We start from the raw sequence: 24,038 nt of genomic DNA on the forward strand, positions 1-24,038 counted from the left end.
GGAGGACGAGGGTGATCAGATAAGGAGGGGCGGATTCTGGCTAAACTGACGGACGTAGTAGATTTCTTGTTAAAACTGGGCAATGCAGAGACAAACACAGAAGCCCAATAGTCAGGGCCCAGTTGATAAGGGAACTCAGAGGAGCCTGACTAGCGTTTGGTCAAGGAGAGAATCTTTATCAATTCTAGGATTGCACTTCCATTTTGAATAGGAATCGATAAGAACCAAAGTTTTTGATTTTATGCATTTGAAGATCAGAAGAATGTTCCCCAGACTAGCATCCGGCTTCATCATTTCAAAGTTTATTCTCCTACAGTGCCCACGTGTTCACAGCCCCGCCTCAGGGGACACACTCATTGTGATACAATCTCTGGCCCTGCACCTTTCACAGTGAGCCATAGGAATATTCCCAGTAGCCATTTCTACACCAGCATGACTAGCAATAAGCTAACTACAGTCAGTCCTCCATATTCTCAGGCTCCACATCCTCAAATTCAACCAACTGCTGATCAAAATATTTGAAAAAAAATTTCCAGAAAGTTCCAAAAAGCAAAACTTGAATTTGCCACACACCCAGCAACTATTTAAATATATTTTATTTACAACTATTTACACAGCATTTAAATTGTATTAGGTAGTATAAGTGATCTGGAGATGATTTAAAATATATGGGAGGGTGTTCGTAGGTTATATGCAATTACTACACCATTTTATGTAAGAGATTTGAGCAACCCCACGGATACAGAGGGATGACTGTATTCGTGAAGTGACTGCAAGCCCTTCTTCCGCCACATTCTCATTTACTCGCCACATGTTTGTTGAGCGCCTGCTGTGCACTCTGCCCTGTTCAAAGTGCTGAAAAAGACCCTTAGTGCAACTGCAAGGCAAGCAAAGACTATCTCTAAGTATCACTAGAATTTTGATTCTCACCACCCCAACTCCTGAGACTCAGAACATCTCACCTAGATTTGCAGGGACCATCTAATAGGACATTTTATCCCCATGTTATCTTCTAGTGTGTCCTGCACTCAGCTCTCAAAGGACCTAACTGCATCAGGCACATAGCACAGCGTCTGGCATACAGATAGGGCTTAATAAATGATACTCAACTGAATGAATGAATCAGCAAATGAGTATCACTCCCTTAAGGACTCCATAAGGCTTCCTACTGTGATAATGCTTTTCTGTGAGTTTTGCAGTTTCAGATACTGTATTCTGTCCTCTCATCCCCACAAATAGGCTGTTATCTGTCCAATTATCAGTCCTAGTTTGGCCCAGCAAATAGTCATTTGCTGACCTTGTCATTGCCATTGTAGTGACCATCAAACCTAAACAGTCTTCCTGACTTTCAAGGCCTTCTACAATCAACCCCGCCCTAAATATTTATCTAGACTCTTCCCTCTTACCTCCTCCCTAGTTTACTGTTTCAGTAAAGAAAGTAGCCTCGGACTTCCCTGGCAGTCCAATGGTTAAGACTCTGTGCTACCAAAGTGAGGGGCACAGGTTTGATCCCTGGTCAGGGAACTAAGATCTCACATGCTGCACGGTGCAGCCAAAAAATTAAGAAAAAAGAAAAAAGAAAGTAGCCTCACACATGTAAGAGACACATTTACTGTACTTTAACATGACATTGACTGTATTTTAAACAGGTCAATTGTAGAAAAGTTGGGAAAGCCAAAACAAACCAAAGCACAGTACAAACATTAATGTTCATTTTCTTGCCATCTCTTTTCAACGAACACATGCTTAACTTTCTTCTTTCAACGAAGTTGAGAGCACAGCATTTTGCAACATGCTCTCTTCTCTCAGTGATAACACATTTCCTTCTGCCTCCATGTCTTCACTTCTAGACACACAAATCTGAGAGGTGAAAGGGACCAGAGCAGGGCAAGGGGTCTTCGTTAACGTTCAGAGAAGAGAGTGCCTAAGAACCAGCTTCCGCTTAAATACTCCCGATGAGCGGGAACCTCTCCCTCCCAAGGCAGCCTGTCCACTGGGGGGCGCTTCTTTGACAGCGCTTTCATTCTTGGTGAGCAGAGATGGGCCTCTGGGAGCCTCTGTGTTCTAGTTCTGCTCTCTGGAACACTACAGGAGAGCCCACACTTTCTTCCTGTTAGCCTGTCCACTCTTCAAAGATTGATACAGCATGAACCCTTTTCTAGGTTCAACAATCCTGAGCTCTCCTTATCTTAGGTATCCCCTGAATTCCCATTCTTACCATCATTCTTCTTAGTCATACTATTAAACTATGCCATTCAGGGAAATTACAGGTATCTTTTAGGTACATCTTCCTGATCTTCTATAATTTCCAGATTCTCTACCATGAGCTTATATTATCCCATTAGAAAAAAACATTTAGCATAAAATGTGATTTCTCTGCTGTTCTGCTATTATTTTTTGCTCCTAATTAGCTGAATCCTTAAGTGCCACAAAGACTCTACTGTGTCCTCCCTCCCACCACGTGTTCCTCTGGCTCTTCAGTGGCTGGACCAGAGCCCCGTGGCTGCCACCGGGGACAGAGCTCCAGGTTGACAGCCATCCACTGGTCCAGCTCTTGGGGCAAAACTGTTCATACTGTTACAGACCTCACCTCACTCTGCCTCACCTTGCTCACGTGTCTCTCTCATGTCCACACGGACAGCAAGGGAAGCTTCACTCAGTGCTTGCCAAGATAACCTTTGCTTTTCCTAACATGCTAACACTAAATATGTTGAATGATTGAAAAAAAATCCTTTGGTAATGGGGATTTGGGTTTGACATGATTTAATGAATTAATTCTGGAATGAGTATGGTTCTCTGTAAAGTGCTCCCAGACCATCTGTTGAATAATTCTAGAATGCTGTTGAGTGACATTAAGCTTATGTCCCAGGAACCACATTATTCTCTTTTTGAAAATCAGGACATTTTGCTCCCTCTGGCTTGTTAGTCCTTCTTCTCTTCTCTAACCCATCCTACAAGTCCTGCCTCTTCAGGCCATTCAGGATCATTCAGTGGATTCGCCCTTTCCTGAACTCCTGTAATGACTCATAACCAGAAGGAAACAGCAGCAATAGCAATAGCTACCACTTATTAGAACTTGTTCTGTGCCATACACTTGGCTAAAAGACTTTACATTCTTTATCATGTGTATCAATTAATCACTGTATCATACTTTTGAATATATATAATTAAACTTTTAATCACCTGAATAACAGGTGCTATTATCACCCCCATTTAGCAGATGAGGAAACTGAGATTTAGAGAAGTTTAGGTTCCTGTGTTGCTCAGTATCCCTTAGCTGGTGAACAAGCTCAGGTTTGTCTGGGTCCAAAGTCTGAGCTCTCACTTCCTATCCCCCAGGTATTAGCATCTGTGTTACACAATTTAGCTCTTCACTTTGTACCATTCTCTTATTGTTTCTGGAACTTTGGTCTTAATATTTCTGGCACCTCCTGGGCAGCACCTAACATGGCCTTAGGCACAGTCAGTGGGTCCTTAGCAGCTAATTGGTCTTTCTTGAACACTGCCCCTGGTTCTGTCCCTTGCTGGGAGCTGGCAGCACCCGTCACCTCCATGGCCAGCCGCTGGGAGAAGTTGCCTTGGAGGGGGCTAGGCAGGGATGCACCAAGGGCCCAGCTGTCTCCACCTCTCACTTCAGGATGAAGAAGGGACCACATCACAGAAACCAGAGGGATGTGCCCAGCCCCCTAAGACCCTAGCAGGATGACACTCTCAAGTTTCCACCTTCTGTTCTCTCCCACTGAGCCTCTAAGGGCCCGAGTCCTCAGCTGACAATTCTGATAATCTAATTCTCAACAAGGCCTTCCTGGCCAGTAACTGAATTCTGTTTCCAGTGTTTTCCTCTCAACCCAATCAGGGGGCCTTACCCGCACATCTGCTCGGCAGAACACTGGGCCAGTTTTGGTGGGAGAGGCAAAGGCGTGCAGACCCTCCTCAGACTCCAGGTGCCTCTGTTTCAGGTGCCACAGGTGCAGGCCTGACAACAGGACTGAGTGGCACATATGGGATGCTGTCCTTTGCAGGACAGTCTCTGTGCTTAGGAGGGCTTCGAGGACGCAAGCCCTGGAGTGTGTCTGTGGAGGAGGATGGACTGAAGGCAGGATTCTGAGAGGGAGGAGAGGGGGAGGCATGGGCCACGGCCTGGGGGTGGGAACATGCATGACACATTCAGTGACAAGAAGTCAACCCGCCTGGACGGGCCTTCACGGCCTTCAGCCAAGGAATGACTCTAAGATGCCCAAACCGTTGTCAGGAAGTATGTGTGTGGTGGGGTGGAGAGGCAGGGGGCCACGGTGTCAAAAGGCCCACTCTGACCATGCCTATCTCCAGCCCTCCATCTACAGAACAAATAGGAAGCCTAGTGGTAGGGCTGGGTGTAGGGGGTTCCCCAACTCTGCACACGGACCACCCAGTTCGTCGAGCCCAGAAATGGGCCATTTCCTCACCTCCAAGTCCTGCCTATTTCACCATCTTGACAGGTCTTCTATCATCCCTCTGGCCGGCGGGCCACCGTCATGTCTGACCTGTGTGGTGGCAACGAGCCCCCTCCCTGACCACTCTCCTCCAGGCATGTTGTTCTCTAGCACATTCTCCACACACATCTCCACACGCTTCCCCTGCACTGACACTCTCCAGTGGCTTCCCAGGGCCTTCAGGTCAAGAGCATGGTGATAGCGCCTTCTGTGGCTTTGTTCTCCCATCTCTCCAGTGTCACATCTTGTCACACTAAGCTCCCAAGATATGGGGTCGCTGTGAGGATTAAGCACATACAAGAAACATCACTTCGTACTGTTGGGATGACTTGCCTGAGGTCACACTAGTCAGTAAGTGTGCAGTGTGATTCACACCCAGATGGCTTGTCTCCAGAGCCCAGCTTCTTCAAACTAGATTATGGTCCCTTTGGAAACTTCTATGGGCACCAGGAACCCCCATCAGCCCTCCATCCCAAGTTTACACACAAGCCCCCACTGCATTTAAGGCTTCTGCCTACGTGGCACCCCCTCCAGGAAGCTTTCTCAGATGCCCCACCCCATAGGTTTGGCTGGGGGCAGTGGTTGCCCTACTTTGCTACACATTGGAATCACCTGGGAATCTTTTTTAAAACTACTGATGCCTGACTCCCACTCCCAGATGTGATCAGATTGGTTCTGGGTGCCCCCAAGATGACTCTAAGGTGCAGCCAAGTCAGCTAACTACTGGCAGTCCTTCTCAAATTGGAATATTCACCAGCATTGCCAGGAGGGCTTATTAAACAGATAGCCAGGCCCACCCCCGCTTTCTGATTCCATATACCTGGTTTAAGACCTGAGAATGTGCATTTCTAACAAGTTCCTGAGCTCTGCTGCTGCCCCGGGATCACGCTTGGAGAGGCCCTAAGCTAAGGAGTCCTCCAGATACCCACGTGTTCCCAGAGTGCTCAGTGCTCATCACCACCTCTGCACCCATCACATCTGTTGTCATCGTCTGTGTGCTTCTTGGCCACCTTGGCCAGGCCAGGAGCTTTCTACTCCATTATCTTCAGTGACAGGTGTCAACACATGTTAAATCAATGAACCCACGAGACATCAGGCAAGCTTTGACTGGCACTCTGCAGCCATCCTTGTTTCTGAGTGGGAAAGGAGCTGTTATTATAACCAGTGCTGTCTTTTACTGAGCACAGAGGGGTGGAGTAAGTCATTCAGGCCACAGATGGAGAAAAGGGCAGAGCTGGGATCACACGTGGCAGCCCCAGGCTCACACTTTCAACGGCTGTACCGAGGGGTCCTTTCCTAGGTGACCCCTAATCTCCCCACCACATGCTGTCCCCACTCCCCCATCTTAGATTCCCAGTGAGTTTCAGAGTATAGGTCTCCATCTATTGGTAGCTGTGAGTGGTATTTTTCAACTGATCTAATCCAGGACAGAACTGAACAAACTAGATCAGAATGCACCCAGGTAGTAAGAGTAAGTATTGTTTAGCAAAATACACGTGTGCGCAGACCTATGCTGGGTCGTGAGGTAAAATGCATGTCTTACTGTGGATCATGGTCCAAAAAGTCTGCAAAACCCTTTCTTAGAGGCAGAGTCTCCATCAAATCTCCGTCTGCGGCTCTCAGCCCGAGAAGAGCTAGGCCGGCCCCTGCTGGGCACTGCCAGTATTGCACCAGGAGCCTCCACCTCCGTGAGGTTGGGGGTGGCCTGGCCTTGACTTGGTGAGTAGGTGTGGAAAGCAGCGCCTATTGCCTCATGGGAGTTCAAAATACAAAAAAAATTTTCAATAAAAAATTTAATGAAATGTTATCAGTCCCATACTGTCTTCCCTGTGCTCTGACTGCTCTCATCTCCCCAGGGAGAGTGGAAGCTCTTGGGGGCACGCTGAGATCTTGCATCCCACCCGAGAGGAAGTTGTCTAGGGTCACGAAACACTTAGCTAATAATTCTGAGCACCCAGGCAAGAAATGGATTGCAAAAAGCAGAGGGAGACGTGGCATCTAGAACATATTAAGTAGCTACTATGAGGCAGATATTCATAGATCCTATTTCATCAAGTCTTTGTTCCTCCCTTATTATCCTCACTTTACAGACAAGAACACCGAGGCTTAAGATCACGAGGCTGATGAGGAACAAGTTCCAGAAGCTGGGCCTGCTGACTTCTAGGCCAGCACTCTGGAGACAGAGGAGGAAGTCAAGGTAATTGGGACTCTTTTCCCAGCCGGGCCTCTTCTTCGCCTCTAGCTTTGCTCCTGCACTGTCGCTGGAGGAGCTGATACAAGGTGACACAATAGTCTTGAAGAATGGGGCTTTCCTGGTTTAGAGTGAGTCACTGTCGTGGGTTTGGGCATAAATCTTAGAGGTCCCCAAACCCTCTAAGACTGAGTCTGCAGTCTTACAGAAAGCACATTTTCACAATTTTAAGCCATAACCATTTTCTGCTGGAGGATGAATCTAAGAGAAGCATTCTTGTCTACCGTGCACCAGGATGATCTGAGCTACGCCTGCTTGGGAGCTCAGGAGGGCTGAGTATACAGGGCGAGAAGGATTTGGAGATGAGGGCAATTTTCAGGAGACAGATGAGGAGCAGGGAAGGGAAGAGGAAGTGCAAGGTGCTTACCAAATGGCGCAGGTGTGGGCACTGCAAGAACCCAGACGCAGCCACACGCCCAAATGTTTGGTGTGGGGTGATTTCTGTAGAATGAGAGAAGGAGTTCATGTTCAAGCTTAAATCCATGGCAGAACAGGGCGTGCACATACAGACACAGGAACCAAGAGACAGAGGTGACCCCCAAAACCTAAAACCCAAGTCCGTAAATATCTTGAAGGGAACTTGGGATTTCCACAGGCACTCCACAGAGGACGGGCTCAGCTGACATCCTGGGGGAACCTGAGTATCCTCAATAGCCTTGTGCTCACCTCTGAAAACTACCAGGCAAGAAAACAGACAAACTCCCCAAGGAGATTTTTTTTTTTTTTTGGCTGCACCATGCGGCTTACGGGATCTTAGTTCCCTAGCAGGGATCAAACCTGTGCCCCCTGCAGTGGAAGCACGGAGTCCTAACCACTGGACTGCCAGGGAATTCGCCAAGGAGACTTTCGGGAGAGCAGAGCAATACAAATCGCAATGCACTAAATGACCGTATATAATCAATCAACAAGTAGTTATTCATAGCCTGTTACCCCACTACCTCTCCCCTGCAGATGGCCCTTTCCAAATCCCTTCTTGTTCTTTATCATCAGCATCTACAGGGTGTTTGTCTTTCCAATATCTTCTTATAGCTCTTCCTCCACTCTATAGCTCCTTGTAGCTCATCCCAACACCCCTTCCTTTTGTTCATCTCAAAGCTCCTGGAAAGAGTCTGTCCTTGTCTTCACTAACTGCCTTCCAGTCCTCCTTCCCTGACACCAGACTGACCTCTGCCCCCATATCGCTGATGAAACTACATTAGTAAATGTCCTTGTTGCTAAACTAAATAGACAATTATCGGTTCCTACCTCTCCTGTCCCTCTGTAGCACTGACCTGCTGGCCCTTCTGGCCCTAGGAAGCTCTGGCTTTCACAGCACTGCTCTCTCCTGGTTTTCTTCCTACCACAGCTCCTTTGCAAGCTTCTTAAAACAGTGTCTTAACCTCAGCACTATTGACATTTGGGGCTGGACCATTCTTTGTATGGAGATCTGACCTACGCATTGCAGGATGTTTAGCAGCATCCCTGGCCTCTACTCACTAGATGCCAGTAGTAGCATCGATCTCCCATCCCCCACCCCAACATTGCGGACAACTAAAAATGACCTCAGGTGTTGTCAAACGGCCCCTGGATGAGAACCACTGCCCTAGAAGGGTGCCTTTCTTCCACTGGCCTCTTACTTTTTTTTTTTTTTTTTTTTGGAGGAAGGGAGAGGTGGCTGTGGTTTTTATCTGCCACCGTATGCTAATATGTAAGTCTACATCTCCAAAAGTCATACGGCCTCTGCCTGATGCCTATTTCCACTGGATGTCTCTACAGCATGTCAAGTTCAGAGTGAACTCAGCCTCTTCCTCCCTATCTTAGTTTAGATTTCTCCCAGAAGCAGAGCCTGAGATAAGCACTCAGGTGCAGGCAGTTTAATTAGGAGGTGGTCTCATGAAACAGGAGGGAGGAATGGAGGAGGGAGAGCAAAGGAGGAAAAGCCAATACAAGGTCCAACATCAAAGTCACTGCTGTGAGCAGTGGGGGCTCAGTTCCACTGGGCTCTCCTAAGAAGCATGCGGAATGCCTCCCAGAATTGTCTAACCGCCACCGCAAAAAATGTGAGTCTGGGCATTTGTCCCCCACCTAGGGCAGGTGAGGAAGGAGCATCCCCCCACTGGCTCCCATCCTCCACGGCAGAGGGTTGTTCCAGGGCCATTAGCTCCCCCAACTTCTGGGCTGTGTTTGAGCTATGCAAGCCAAACAGACCTCTGTGGCTTTGAAGAAGGCTCTAGAATAGATATCAGAATGGTGCACTCATGTGCTTAAATTGGGGGTGCTGTCAGCATGAGTCTAAGCTCACGAACTATCACGGCTGCAGCTAAAATCAGACTGATGAAGGGGATGCGATGCAAGGCACCCCAAATAGTCTATTCCATCTGCCCTCTGCACCAGTCGGACCCACTTATGCCCCCACATTAAGTCTATTCAGTCACTGAGGCCTCAAGGTAGTGGCCAGCCGTAATTGTTCCAATGAAAATGCTTTGTGCAGGAGAGTTAGTGGGACAAGTTACAACCCAACTCACAGCTGCAGCAGGTCTAGAGGCTGACGCTGCTGATCATTATCTTCCTTCTCCACTACCTATTCCAGATTTTCCTCATTGTCAGCTGGTCTAGGTTGCTTGCCTGATGGGGTGACTCAGATCTACATCCCTGAGAGGGCTGAGACCTCAATGGACTTGGCCTTGTCAGGCCATAGTTGTTGCAAGGGCCTATTCTTCTGATGTCACCAGGCATGGAAGCCCTGAGTTCTAGACATATTCCTGAGTGAATCTCCTGAGTTCCAGACATCCTCTCACCTGGTACAAGTGGACCACTGAGAGTGATGGGGAGAGGGACCAATTCTACATCCACCTTTGATTCCTGGACCTGTGTATGCTAGCAACCGGGGACACAGTGCCATAGATCAGCTCTATTCTGGATGACAGCACCTAACCCTAGTGTCATCCTTGAGCTGGGACGTTAGCTGAGTTTTTTACAAACCATTCCATCATCCTATTAGGTCCACGGCTTCCAGCGATTTGGTATATACCAGACCTGTGGATTCTGTGATCACGTACCCGTTGTCACACTTCCTTTGCTGTAAGATGGGGCTCTTAGTCAGATGTGATGTTATGAGGCGACATATGTAAATAAATCAGGTACTTTGTGAACCCTCAGATGAACGCTAGAATAGGTATCAATCCCAGGAAGGTGGATTCGCTGCTCTTTCCAAGGTGGAAGGGGCCAAGTAGCTGGCTGGTCAAGGACCCAGGGCCTGTGTCTGTGCTGACAGACCAGTCAGCAATGGCAGTGACCAGAGCCACCTTGAGAGGGAGCTCACGCTGTTGGGCCCATGCCTCGCCTCCATGCCTCGCCTCCATGCCTCGCCACGGCTACCCTATTCGTGGGCTCATCGTGCAAGCCCCGGCTGGCTGAGGACAAGGCTGACCTCCACAGGGCATCATGCTGTTCAGCACCTCCTCTGTGCCGGGTGCTCTCTGACAAACATTAGCAGGAACATAATAAAGACCCACACGCTTTGTGCCCACTCCCATAGGATCACTCACATGCCGCTTCCCCAGACCTCCTTGTTTCTCTTCTCTTTTTCCTTTCAGGCCTGACCGACCAACCAAGCCCTTTGTCACTGCTCAAAACACATATCCTTATGGAATACAGACTTCTCGTTCTAGACCACACTGATGGACAGGTATACTTCTAGAAGTTCTGCCCACTGTGAGAGGTTCCACTAACCACTGTCCTTCAGGGCTACCCTGACTGGGGCTTTAGTGAAACCAGCAGTCTGTTTTTGACTAACACCAACACATTGAACCAGGCCTGGGATCTTTCTTCCTCCAGCAGCTGGTCACAAGAAAATGCTTGGTGTGAACTGTGGGAGAGTCATCTGTACAACAGGGGGGTTGCCTTGGAGGTCTGAGGAAGAAGCCTGTGCAGCTAGCCTATTTGTGCAGCTTACCTGTGCCCCTTGGCCTTCTGCCCAGTCCTAGATGCACTACTTCCATCTTAGATTGGACTGCCATTGGGCCTGCCTGGATTCATAATGTGAATGGTACAAGACCCAGCTCCTGATGGGCAGCTGATGTTTTGGTCACTTGATGTTGCACGGTCAGGGCCCAAGAGCAAGCTGGGAGCTGCTTTTCAAATGGTTAATAGCTCGCTACTGCAGAAGGCATAGCCTTGCTCCAAAGCCTGTAGGATCCATAATACACCCCTCCTACTGGGGCTTGCCAGAGACTCCGCACTGTACTCTAATCCACCAGGAGTGCCTCTAGCACCACTGGATTTGCTGTATCATAATGGTCCAAGCAGCAACGCAGCTTGCATTGTAGGCTGGGTTTGCTGCAGAGCCCTTCCTTGCTCTAAGTCGCTCAATGAATGGGCGGGCACGGTACTTCCAAATATGGTATGTATTGTGTCCCAAAGCCAAAGAGGTCCACCAAGTGCTATGTCTCCTTCTTGAGGCAGAGAGTACAAAGTGCAATAACCTGTCCTCATCTTAGAGGTCTATGACATGGGACACCCAAAAACCTCTGCTACATTCTCCACACCTGATCCCTTTTCTGCATTTCCTACTCAGTGGATGTAATAACCTGGGAGCCTCTCTTCCTGACTCCTCCTTCCTCACTCACATGCTGAGTACCCCCAACACTCTGTAACCAAGTCCTCCAGAGTCAACCTCTTAAATTGATTTTTTCATTCTGACCTCTCCTCCCTTTTCTCCTTCCCACCACCTGATACAGCCTTGTTCTCTTATCTGTTCAATTCCTGCGGAAGCTTCCTAATCATATTCCCCACTTCCAATTCCATTCTCCTCTAATTCACTCCCCATTTTACTGCCAGGAAGAGCTGCTCTTATTCCTCCCCTCCATACAATACTTTAGTGTTCCCATCATTCCAGAGGTACACCTCCATTGCATGTATGTGTTTAGATGTTCATTTTCTGCCTCAAAATGCAGGCTTTTACAGAGTAATATACATGTTCTAGTAGTGGAGACCAACAGCTAGAGCATCTGTGAGATGTTAGTGAGGCATTCAAGGCCCTTTGCCTCGCGGCTCCCAACTATATCTCCAGCTTACTCCCCACCATACACCCCCTTTCCCCCAAAATGCAGTTCCTCTATGAGCCATGCTTTCTCACTTCCATGCTTTGCCTGAGCTTTGGAACAGCACCCACCCACACCCTCCACCTTCTACCTCCCCTGACCTCATAGTTCCTACCCATCCTGCAAACTTAGCTCACCATCACCTTCTGCAGGAGCTCCTTCTCCATTTGTTCACTCCACCCGAAAGCTGGCTCAGGGAGCCTTCTTTTTGTTCCCACTGCATTGAGCTCTGTCTCAGCACTTGTCAGGCTTTGTGACAATGGTTTGTTACACCAGACAAAGTTACTTGAGGGTGAAGACTGACTTCCAGTCACCTTTATGTCCCTGGAGTCTGGCCCAGTGCCTAGCACATAGCAAGTATTTAGTATTTGCTGAACCAGTGAAATCTGCATCGTACAGAGGTAGCAAACTGGCAGCCTGCGGGCTAAATCAGGCCTGCAGGCTAAATCAGGCCTGCAGACAAGTTTTATTTGGCCCACACAGTCCCTGGCTGAGCTAGATCAAATAGGATTGATTTAGGTTACAGGGCTGGTGAGACTGATGACACAAAATTGGCCTCTATTCTCTTCAGTTGACTGTCTAGCCAACCAGAGAGATGAACTCAGGCAATGCACGAGACCAAGGATGGGAAGTGACCACAGCTCCCTGAGGTATCCTCTGTCCTTTACAACAGAGATGCACCTGGAGCTCGGAAGTCTCAGCAGCCTCTACAAAATAAGGGTCAGTGCACTGGACCACCCCGGGCTTGTCACATTTTATCCCATTCCTGAAGGACTGAGGGGAGTACTCCTGTACCAAGTTGTATTCAAGCTGTATACTCAGGAGGTCCGACCATGGCCACACAAGACTGTCTATAAATCAGAAATTTCACATATACGTTTTTAAAATCCAGATGTCTTCTCTTAAAAAATCCACAGATCTGGCAACATCAAGCCTGTATCCTCTCATGACAAGTCACAGCTTTCCGCTTTGGACAAAGCATATGCTCTCTCCAGTGTGCCACAGTCCCCCACTTGTCTGGCCCAATGTGCTAACTTCCATTACAGCCTTGCTTCCACAGTCATTTGGGTCTAAAACTTCTAAAGTGCTTTGAATCATCCTATACTATTCTATTACCTTATTTCATTGCCCCACCCCACCACAGTGGTAGGCCTGCAAGTGGCAGGCCCTTCAGAGGTGAAGAAGTTGAGATCCAGAGAGGAGGATGACCTTGGTAGGTCACACAGCTTGTTAGCAGTTAAGGCAGACCTTGGGACATTTTATTTTTCACCACCCCATGCCAGTTATCACATAAACAAACTGCTGATTGCCTTCTCTGAAGTATTTCACTTCTGAAAAAAATGCTGTAAGGGTTTAACTTTGCTGCTGTAAGATTGTTAGTAGCCTACAGACAAGTTTAATTTGGTCTACATGCTTCCCGGCTGAGCTAGCCAAACAATGTTGACTGGTGCAAAGCTGGTGAGACTGATGGATGGCGTCGACTGATGGCCCCCATTAATTTACTCCTTATGACAATCCCATAAGGCGGGTACTCTCATCCCCATCTTATGAGTTAGGAACTCGAGGCACAGACAGGTTCGGTGAATGCAAGACTGACTCTCTGACAGTATACACTACTTTGGTTCTATCAGTTGTTAAAATAATGCCACATTTCCAATCACAGTTGGCAAAGAGCCCCTGCCCAGAGCTGCCTGGAGTGCCCTTCCCACCGCCCTGGTCGCTCCCCAGGGTCTGCAGTCTAGCGATGAGAGGGTAAATCCTGTACCTGCCACAGGAGCTTGTGCCAGCCCTACTTCCAGTGCTAATTCTGATTGGTTGGTGCCTGTGCTGAAGAGTTTGCATATTTCACCGCTGAGTGAAAGGTTCACATTTTCAATGGTATACAGTTTTAATGTCACAACAAACGAATGGACTCTGCCAAGAGCCCAAAGAGCTAATCAGTAGAATTCAGCCATCTACTTTGGGAAGTGGAAAATTACCAACTGGATGTAAGAGGAGAGGTACTACCCAGCACTGCATAAAACTAAGGTCCTAACATGTTTCCTGCCCCAGCAGCCCTGAAGGACACCACAAACTCTCAGCAGTGACAGTGACTCTCAGGAGCTGGCAACCAAGAGAGAGCGTGGAAGTAGTTCCAGCAGAGTCTCCCAGGGGGCAGGGGCATGTCCAGCGAGACACTGCCCCCACTCTAACCCCATGTGACTCACCGCTCAAACGATGCAGTCAGGGCCACTCTGGCAGGATGTCAGCTATCAGAATTGGTCTCTCAGGGTGGCCGTAAACTTTCTGGGCAAAAACCAGGGGCAGGTCCCGGGAGCTCACAGGAAATGGTCCTGACCTTGCCTTGAGGGCAAGCACTTACATTTCAGTGGGGAACGGTTGGTTTCTTTCTGAAAAATCTTCACCCTCAGCAAGCCACACCTCTCTCCACGGAGGGTAGATCCCCTCCTAAAGTTGCATCTCAGGGTCAGGGCAGGCCACACCCAGTGAGAAAGTTGGTCGTGCCTGGCTTCAATTACCGTCATGTTGGTCTCCTGAATCCCTTTTCATAGCTGGGTTGAAACTTCCTCATTATGCCCCAACTATCTAAATCCATTTTCTGCACCGTGTGGCACCCATTCATGCCAAGGTATTAGCAGCTTAAAGCATGGTACCCTGAGGTAATTGGTAATTTTTTTTTAGTAACAGCTTTAGTTAGATGTAATTCACATACCAGAAAATTCACCCTTGTAAAATGTGTAATTCAGAGTGCTGCGCCATCACCACTATGGAATTTTAGAATATTTTCTTCACCCCCAGAAGAAACCTCTTACCCATTAGCAATCACTCCCTCCTTTCATCTCCCCCCAGCCCCTGGCAATCATTATTCTTTGTTCCTATAGATTTGTTTATTCTGGACATTTTCTATAAACGAAAGAATATGTGGTGGTCTTTTGTAACTGGCTTTTTTCATTTAACATGTTTTCAAGATTCATCCATGCTGTAGCATAAAGCATCATCAGCTGATAAGACATCTGGGTTGTTGCCTCCTTTTGGTATTATGAATAATGCTGCTATAAACATTTGTGTACAAGTTTTTGTGTGGACATATGTTTTCGTTTCTTTTGGGTGTATACCTAGGGATAGAATGGTTGAGTCACATGGAAACTCTATGTTTCACCATTTGAGGAACAAATCGTTTTCCGAAGCGGCTGGACCATTCCCACCAGCAATGTATGAAGCTTCTGATTTCTCTACTTCCTTACCAACAGTTGCCGTTATTTGACTTTTTGATTCTAGTTATCCTGGTAGGTGTGAAGTGATATCTCATTGTGGTTTGGATTTGCATTTCCCTGATGACTAATGATGTTGAGCATCTTCTCATGTGTTATTGACCAATTGTGTATCTTCCTTCGAGACATGTCTACTCAGATTTTTTTTAATTGGGTTTTTTGTCTTTTATTATTGAATTGAAAGAGTTTTATATATTCTAGATACAAGTCTCTTATCAGATATAGGATTTACAAATATTTTGTCCCAATTCCACAGGTTATCATTTTACTTTCTTGATGGTGTCCTTTGAAGCACAAAATTAATTTTGTTAAAGCCCAATTTATCAAATTTATTTTTTGTTGTTGCTTATGGTGACATATCCAAAAAGTATTGAGGGTATCTAAAAGGAATCAGCTTCAGATCTTACTCATTTCCACTAATATCATCTGGAACGTCATAAAGAGCTTTTATTCCTTCTGCTTGAGACAGAGAACAATTTTTATTATGAAATATTTAAGATATACATAAAGGTACAAATAATAACATACATCTGTGTCCCCACTACCCAGCTTAAGAAATTTTGCCAGTAAAGTTGAAGTCCCCGTGTCCCCTCCTTACCTCCCTCTCCAGAGGCAAACATTACTCTGAATTTGGTGTTTATTGTTCTCATGCATTTCTTTATACTCTTATTATGTGTGTATCAATTTTTTACCAATATGTAGTATTGTTTTGTCTTTTTGAACTTCATATAAATGGCATCATGTAGTACAGATTGTGCAACTTGCTTTTTTTCCACTCCACAGTGTTGAGGTTTATCCATGTTGACATAACTAATATAAGTGTATAAATATTGCTCTAGTTCATTAATTTTCACAGTGGCTACACCTTCTACAAACACAATGTTTATCCATCCTATAGATGAACATCCATGTTGAAATAGCCAAAAACTGGGGAAAAATGACACTAAACATTTCTGAGCACGTAAACCAGTTTCTCTAGAACCAGGGCTTTCCATATCTTTTTACTGCAACCCACAGTAAAAATAAATAAAATACATTTTATATCTTGACCCTATGCACACATACATATGTTTGTGTGTAGATGTTTATCAGTATATAACAAAAGTTTCATGTAACAATATTGTCTCCTGTTATTTCTATGTTGTTAATATTTCCTTAAATAAACAAAAGATGGTTTACAGACACTGAACTGATTTCATGACTTCCCTACCTAGGCTACCACCACAGTTTAAAAGTTGCTCACGGGGATCATCCCAGATAGTGTAACTGCTGGGTCATGGGTGTCTTAGTCAGCTCCGGCTGCCACAACAAAATACTACAGAGTAGATGGCTTAAACAACGGGCTTTTTTTTTTTTTTTTCCTCACAGTTCTGGAGGCTGCAAGTCCAAGATCAGGGCGCCAGCATGGTCTGATTTGGATGAGAGCCCTCTTTCTGGCTTGCAGACAGCTGCCTTCTTACTGTGTCTTACATGTAAGGCTGAGGTCTCCTCCTCCTCTAATAAGAGCGCTAACCCCATCATGGGGGCTCTACCCTTAGGATCTCTTAATTACCTCCCAAGGGCCTTACCTCCAAATAACATCACACTGGGGAGCAGAGTTTCAACATATGAATGGGAGGGAGGGGAGACCCAAACCTTCAGTCCATAGCTTGAGGTATACACATATTCAGCTTTTTACTAGACAATTCCACTGTTTTCCAAAATAATTGTTTACTAGACAATTCCACTGTTTTCCAAAATAATTGTAGCAAATTATGCTCATACAAGAAGACAGGTGAATTGCCATTGTCCTGCCTCCTTATTGTATTTAAATGTATTCCTATCTGATTCTGCCTATGTGAAATGGTGTCCTGTAATGTAAGTTTGCATTTCCATAATTAGTAGTGAGCCTGAGCATCTTTTTTATGTTTACTGACCATCCACATTTTCCTGTTCCATAAACTATGAGACAGGGAATCTATCTACGGGAAAAGTTTCCAAGGCCATTCCTGAGTTGAGTTGAGAGGCATATGCAGGTGTGTGGCTCTGATGTTTAAAATCTGTGACCACTTGCCCAAGAAAAAAGGGAACCAATCAAACATTACCTTCTCAGGAAGGCTTCTTCCAATTCTTCTCAGGCCAGAACAAAGTAGAATCAGCAGCAATAACAATGAAGGAAAAAACAGGTGGAAAAAAGAGGTTTTGTTTTTCTTAAAGCTAAAAAGTCCTAATTTGGACCATAGAAAAAATCTACTCTTGCTAAGTCGAGCTATGTAAATCTGGATATGTTATTCTTCTGTTCTCAGTCTTCCAATCTGCAAAATCAGGATAACAATCTGTACCACTTCTTACCCCCATGTGAAAATTTTGAAATACATATTCTTTTAAAACTTTGAAAATAAAGAATTTGTAGAAATTCAAGGTTTTGTGGGCGTTAGTCATCCAACGCCTTCCAAAAGCTTAAGTGAGATGATAGAACTGTAGTCCTTTAAACAGCTTTCTGGAGTGAGCCACTCTCCTCAATTCCTGCCTGAAAAGCGACGGCTCTGCAGAACAATGAATTATTCCCTAAAATAACACAGTCCTGTCTTTCAGTCTCGGAAAATAAATCTTAGAAATTCTCCATTTTAAGGCATAGAAATCAAATTCCTTAGCGGTCAGATAGTCTTTCTCTGGAGTCTCCTCCTCTCTGGTTCAGGCTTTTTAAACATCAGTCCCTCTACCCTCTGGTCTGATTTCCCTCCTGTTGCAGATGCCAAGATCCATCCTAAAGTCACACTTGCCTGCTTTAGACTCAAGCACAAGAGTGAGGGCTCAGTGGTCCACAACACTTCACCCTCCCACTCTTAGGACAGAGCAGCCATGGAAAGGAAACAAATGACTCCTTCGAGGTGTCAATTATCAAAGCACAAAGGAAAAAACTGGTACCAAATAGTTTCCTTTACCAAAGAATAAGAAGTTAGATCAACAGAATTTACAACCAAGAGGTGTTCCCACCCTGAAGGCCAGGATCTATGAGCAGATCACACAAGCTGCTGCCGCCACCTTCTTTCTGAGGGTTGACTTCACTGCCAGCACTCGCTCTCATCCTTTACTAACATCCACCTACCAAATGGGATCTCAAGGCTTGGCAGAAAGGAAAGAAAGAAATGGTGAATCCTCATCACACAAAGGGATCCTTGCCTAAAGCCATCTCCACCTAGAAGGCATGCTACCCGCAAAGTAGTGCAATGGCAGTGGAACTGAGCCAACAGTGTCACAGCCTCTGTTGGGCTAATGGATGCTCTTTCCACATCACTATCATGTTCATGACCATCACCCGCATCTTTTTCTGAGCGCATTGCTCCTTCCAATATTTGACACTGCCTTCTTTTGCTCCAGGCATATTCTCCCAGCCAAAGCTCCACTGTATAGCCCAGGAACTTCTCTAATTCTGTAAATCAGTGCTCTCAAACACTGAGTCAAGAAAGTAAAGAAAATCGTAACTACCAGTGACCTAGGAGGATCACTCCATAGATCAGCAATATGGTTAAAACAAAACCTAAACCTAGAAGAAATTCACCTTACTTCAATTGCAAAATTGGAGCTGAAGAGATGTTTATATATTTTGTAAAGATTTATGTAATTTTTCTGTTTGGACTAAAGTTATAAATAGCTGTCATCTACTGTGAAAAACATACAAACAAGGGAAGGCAAGGCCAAAAGCCAGCAAAGAATAGAAAGAGGAAGCCAGAATGAGATTAAGTACTAGCCACAGATTATTTTACTTACTCATGCTTTGTCTATTCTTCAAAAGCAGCATCCAAGGGCAAATGGGTTCAAAAACAAGACCCTAAGTAAAAAATTTTCTTCTAGAGCCCAAGAAAAGAAGTTTCTCATAGGCACTAACATGTCTAGGTCTCAGATACAAAGTAGCATAAAAGAACCATTTCCAAAAACTAAAAACACTTCCTAACTGTTAACAGTGTACTTCCTAATTGTTAACAGATCTCTTTCCAGTGCAGGTAGGACTAAAAATTTGATGAACATAGAGAGATCCAGGAGTGAGTATTTTAATAAACACAGGCTTTACTCAGTCTGGTTCCTCATTCTCCTTTACATGAAGTAAGTTACAAAAGTCATGAGATGTTAATGCAGTAGTTCCTGTCATTTTGATAACCAAATAAAAAACCTGAAAATAGAACCAAATTAGGAGGAAAGTTCTTTGGGCTATTTTTGAAACACCCTGTATTTGCTTCAACCACGAGCAAAGTGCACACAGTCACAGCATCTTACCCTGGCACGTTGGTCTCTGGGAAGTAACTGTCAGCTGAGTTTTGTTCCCAGGAGCAAAGGGGCCTAGCACTAGGGAGCCTTTCGCCAGCTTTGAAATCTCACTGGTTCTAACTGGAAAGGGAAGTGGGGGCTACAGGAAAGCTAATGCAAAACTCTTTTTATCTAAATCTAACACACCAAAGGCCACCTGCAAAACATTCTAGGAGTAGGATACAGCTGTTGCTTGGAAAAAATCAGGCAACTTTAACAATAAGATCTGATAACAAAATGTAATTCACTTTCACATCCAAAAGCTAACTTGGGAGCTGCTCCAGGCACCATCTAATTAACTGAAGCAGATAGAAAAAAAAAATCCTCAGAAATTATCTTTGTTTAAATACACTCTATTTTATTTTGTCTTAAAATAGTTTAACCTTTATGCTACAGACTTATTTCAAAAAACAGAAAATCTTATCTTGCACCAAAAAATATATATATAACACTCTGTTTTATTATTTTTTTTTCTCCAAAGACCATTAAATACTAAATGGAAACAAAAACTAAATAATGAATGTAAAGAAGAACCAAATTTTGTTTTAAAAACTAGAGTCACACATTTTAAAACATTAATTCTAAGCAATGATTTGTCGTCACTGCATCAAGTCCACGCTCACACTCCAGCAACAGCAGATCTGTTAACCACCAAGTGCATTGGTTCCTAGCCATACAATGGCTAACATTTCATTTTCACGGTAAGAGGAGCAAAAGGCTTCAATGACTTTTGTACTCTTTAAACAACAAAAATATTTCCTAGTTATCCAGTGGTTTTTTTTTTTTTAAGATCACTACCCTTTAAAACTTGTTAAAAGAATAAGAAGTACGTAGTGTTTTAAATAAAATGAAAAAATACAACAGCATTGGACTAAAATATGTGATTATTTTAAACAAACAGTGCACAATCTGAGGAAGTTTGGTTAGGGCGCAATCATTTTTATATATACATGGAAGTCGCATCATACACATACTGAAAAACAGGGATGGAGGGGAGCTCTTTGCCTTTAAAAAAAAAACCTTTAAACTGAAAGACAATACTGTGTTCCCAGCTTTTTCAAAAACCTTGTGACACAGTATAAAAAGCAGGCAACAAATGCATTTTTAAATTGCCTATGGTGCTAATCTGCTAAAAGTAACAATGAAAAATTGACTAAATTAGCAAATCAGATGGTTCATATTCACAACTGATAATAATAAAAGCAGAGTTTATGGGATGCTCAATTGTTACGAATAATGGAGTCCATTCAGTCCGGCCCCTTCCATCAAAATGAAGAGACAACTACTGGCGAGCAACAGCTACGTATCAATATTGCTGTACTGATGCAATAGCTAAGTTACCGCTCTGTGGTTTCAAATTGGGGGAAGGGGGGCACTTAACCAAGTTAGTGCCATAAACCAATCTGCGACCCAAGTGTACCATTTTAGTGGAGATATTACTTTGAAGAGACGGTGAAGCATAAAGTGTCTATGCTACCAAATGCAAAACTTTGGTTAAAAAAAGACCCCCTTAAAAGAAACTTTAAATGTCAGAATTTTAAATTTACCACAGAATTTTATCATTAATACCTTGCCAGAAACCACATCCCTACTCTCCTGGATCTGGCAATGAAAGAAGAGTTGAAACATAGTCTCTCTATAGTTAGTTAGTAGGTGGAAAAGTCCCAACCTAGTAGGGAGAAAAGCTATCTCTACCATCCCTTCCCCTCCCCGCTTTTTGCATATTAATTTTTGTTCTGGTGCATCAAGCCAGATAGTCAGGGTGCTGGAAAAGGGACAGGTGAGGGCAAAGTGTAACCCAATATAAAAGCAAAAGGCCAGAAAAGAGCTTGGTTACAACTCCGCTCTCCGCTCCCAACCCACAGTGCACACAGCACACCCAAAGAATTCTCCTTAGAGGATGACTGTTAGGGACTAAAGAAAATATGTACTGGGAAATCCCCTGCTATAAGGAATTGGACAAAACATACTGCTAACGTAAGAACAGGTAATGCAAGAATGTTCTTTAAAATGGGGCTCTGCCCTGATAGTGGCGGGGAAAGTAAGCTGCAAAAACTTCAAGTCATATAATCCACTCTATTCTTTCCCTAATGATTTTCCTGGAAAATATAGACCAGAAATTGTACATTTCTGCTCTGTCTAGCATTTTAATTCAAGTCAAAAACAACGTGTAACAGTAAAATTCAATAAATTAATCCTAAAGTAAAATGTGAAGGTCCAAGGATACACCAGTAGTGAATCTGCAGAAGGTCCTATTTTGCTCTGGCCTCTGGGTCTTTGGTTTTTGTCTAGAATTGTGGCCACGTGAGAGACTTGAGACATGAGGTGCTAAAACCAGAGATTCACAATCTCTTTAAAAGCCTGATCTATTAAAAGCAGAATGATAGGAAAATTAAAAGTTGATGAAGAACAGAGGCCAGATCAAATGCGATGTTATCAGAGAAGGTGAAAGAACACATCCTTAAATACACTCCCATGGAAGAGGTGTACGGACGAACGAAAGCAGCAGGAAGAAGGGTGAAGGAATAAGCGAGTCTTTACACACACAGGAGACAAGGCCAGGCAGCCGGAGCCAGGCAGCCGGACGCACGCACGTGCGGTGGGCGTCCTGTTCTCTGCAGCAGCCCCACAGCACCACCACAGCGCCTTAGGCAGAACAGGCACTTGGTATAAATGTGTGTCCGCTGAGTGGAAACTGAAAATGGTAGTTCTCATGCTCTTATGATAAGGAAGAGCCACCAAGGCATTTGGGAAGGGAGGCAAAGGGCTAGAGCCCCATTATATGGTAAAAATGGAAACAAAAGCAAACAAAAAAGCAGACAAAAACTGTGGAAAAACAAAAAGTGAGGTCTTCTGAGCCAGCATTACTTCACTCCTCCCTGTGCACAGTACATAGTGTTCTAATTCTAGGTATTGCTTGTAAAATAATTCACTAGTAACTACAATGTTATAGTAAAAAAGGTAGTAACTAATGCCACAAAACTCCAACACCGGCATTTCCTGAATTCCCTGATGCTCCTACTACCCTTTGTTATTCTTGTTAGATACTGTAAAACCTACAGGGCCATTAATGTGTTTTGCATCTGGTTTCTTATGATGTATTTTGAATTTTCCACTTTTAGAAGGTAGAGGAGAAAAATACCCAAATATAGCAACAGGTCAACTTCAACTCAAGTATCAAACAGTTGTCATTACATCCTTTATGGAGAGACCAGCTATAGAAGAAGGCACTGCCCTCTCAGATTTTTCAAGTGCCCCATAGCCTTAGAAGCCACACAACTTTTCATATTCTACCTAAGTAACAGGTTCTGTTTCTCCCATTATTTGAAGAAACCAGGGGGAGAAAAGGGATCTCTCAATGCTCTCCTCAGATGCCCAAACCTCATGGTGGGTTATCTATCTGAAATGCCTCTGCCCCACAAGGAGATATTTTCCAGAGTTATGAATTATTGCAACAAGGAGATCAACTAAGTCACCTTAGCAGTATTTATAAACACAAAGGGTCATGTCAATTATTTGTGTTGTGGGAATTCAGCCAGGAGCAAAGTCAGGAAAGAAGGCAGAAGACTTAAGCTAAAAGAAAAGTAACACTTCTGTCTTCTATTTTTAAGGACAGGTTTTCAATGCACATGCCCTACTAGGTGCCAAAAAGGACCTGACTAATATGTGTGCAAATGCCCTAAGGTAGGAGTGCCAATGGGTGGGCTGACAGTGGTCAAGTCTACATATTAATTTTATTACACAGAAAAATAAATACAAGATTCAAAAACTGAAATCCATTTCACCTGGTAATTAAAATATCATTCTAAAAGGAAGGCAGTTTCCTAAGATTGAAAGTCACCAAGTAAAATGAAGCTGTCTAATAAAATTCATCATTCTCAGATTCCTACTGAGGGAAAGAAGAAATTCTTTTCTCTGTGATAAGTTACTTTCCTAAGTGACTTCTTTTAATTTAAAAAAAAAAAAAAGGAAGGGGGCAATTTTCCATGAGCTTCAATTATACGAATGCCACAAACAGCTTCTGAAGCTGAAGCTATGACCATGAACTTCCATGTCACAAAGAGGAGGAGGAGTAAGTGGAAGGGAAGGCGCAGAGGGAACACAGGGACGCTGTGTTACAGCAGGTATTTGCGTCTGCTGTCCTCGTCCAGCGTAAGGTCAACGACTTCCGCAGGGGACGCCCAGGGCTGCTGGGGGGTCACAGCAGTCCACGACTGTGTTTGCCGGGCGCTAACATACTGCGTGCCAGAGCCATGCTTCCAGGAAGAAACACTCTGAATCACACCTCCTCGAGGATGAACACACCTGCAATTGAAATGAAGAGCAAAAGCATGGTTAATCCTACAGAAGGCAATATAGCTTCAGTTGTACTGACCAATACTTTTACTAAGATAAGCCTACTATGCAAGTTCATCAAACCCATAACCAATATCCTTCCCCCTTTTCCTCCTTCCCTCCATGTCTGTCTGTCTGTCTGTCTGTCTCCCCACCTCTCTCAGTTTAGCCTTAAAAAGGCCAAGACTCTTGTCTCAGCCACAAAGTCCTGAGTTATGTCTAGATCTGTTACTGAAAATGGATAAGATGATGCTTCTCTGAATTCATTTAAGCCTCTGGGGTCTTCAGGATAGGGCAGCATATAAATCCTGAGCAAAATTAAGATGCCCAGACAATCTTAGTC

General features: G+C 44.6%; 1 protein-coding gene across 10 annotated transcripts in view; it reads right to left on the bottom strand.

The window, feature by feature from the left end:
- The window catches only part of ARK2N (arkadia (RNF111) N-terminal like PKA signaling regulator 2N), a 110,409-nt gene that overhangs the window by 10,319 nt on the left and 76,052 nt on the right, over positions 1–24,038 (bottom strand). For 6 of the 10 annotated variants that reach the window (XM_082353355.1, XM_082353353.1, XM_082353352.1 and 3 more), the window contains one exon: positions 23,282–23,665. In XM_082353355.1, coding sequence (XP_082209481.1) covers positions 23,476–23,665 — 190 coding nt within the window. In that variant the 3' untranslated portion in view covers positions 23,282–23,475. Of the gene's footprint in view, positions 1–1,597; positions 23,666–24,038 lie in introns of those variants that run through there. The other 4 variants (XR_014233937.1, XR_014233938.1, XR_014233939.1 and 1 more) reach the window with 4 other exon arrangements.

The sequence above is a fragment of the Balaenoptera borealis genome (genome assembly GCF_965194805.1).
Source record: "Balaenoptera borealis genome assembly, chromosome: 14".
Taxonomy (NCBI): Eukaryota; Metazoa; Chordata; class Mammalia; order Artiodactyla; family Balaenopteridae; genus Balaenoptera; species Balaenoptera borealis.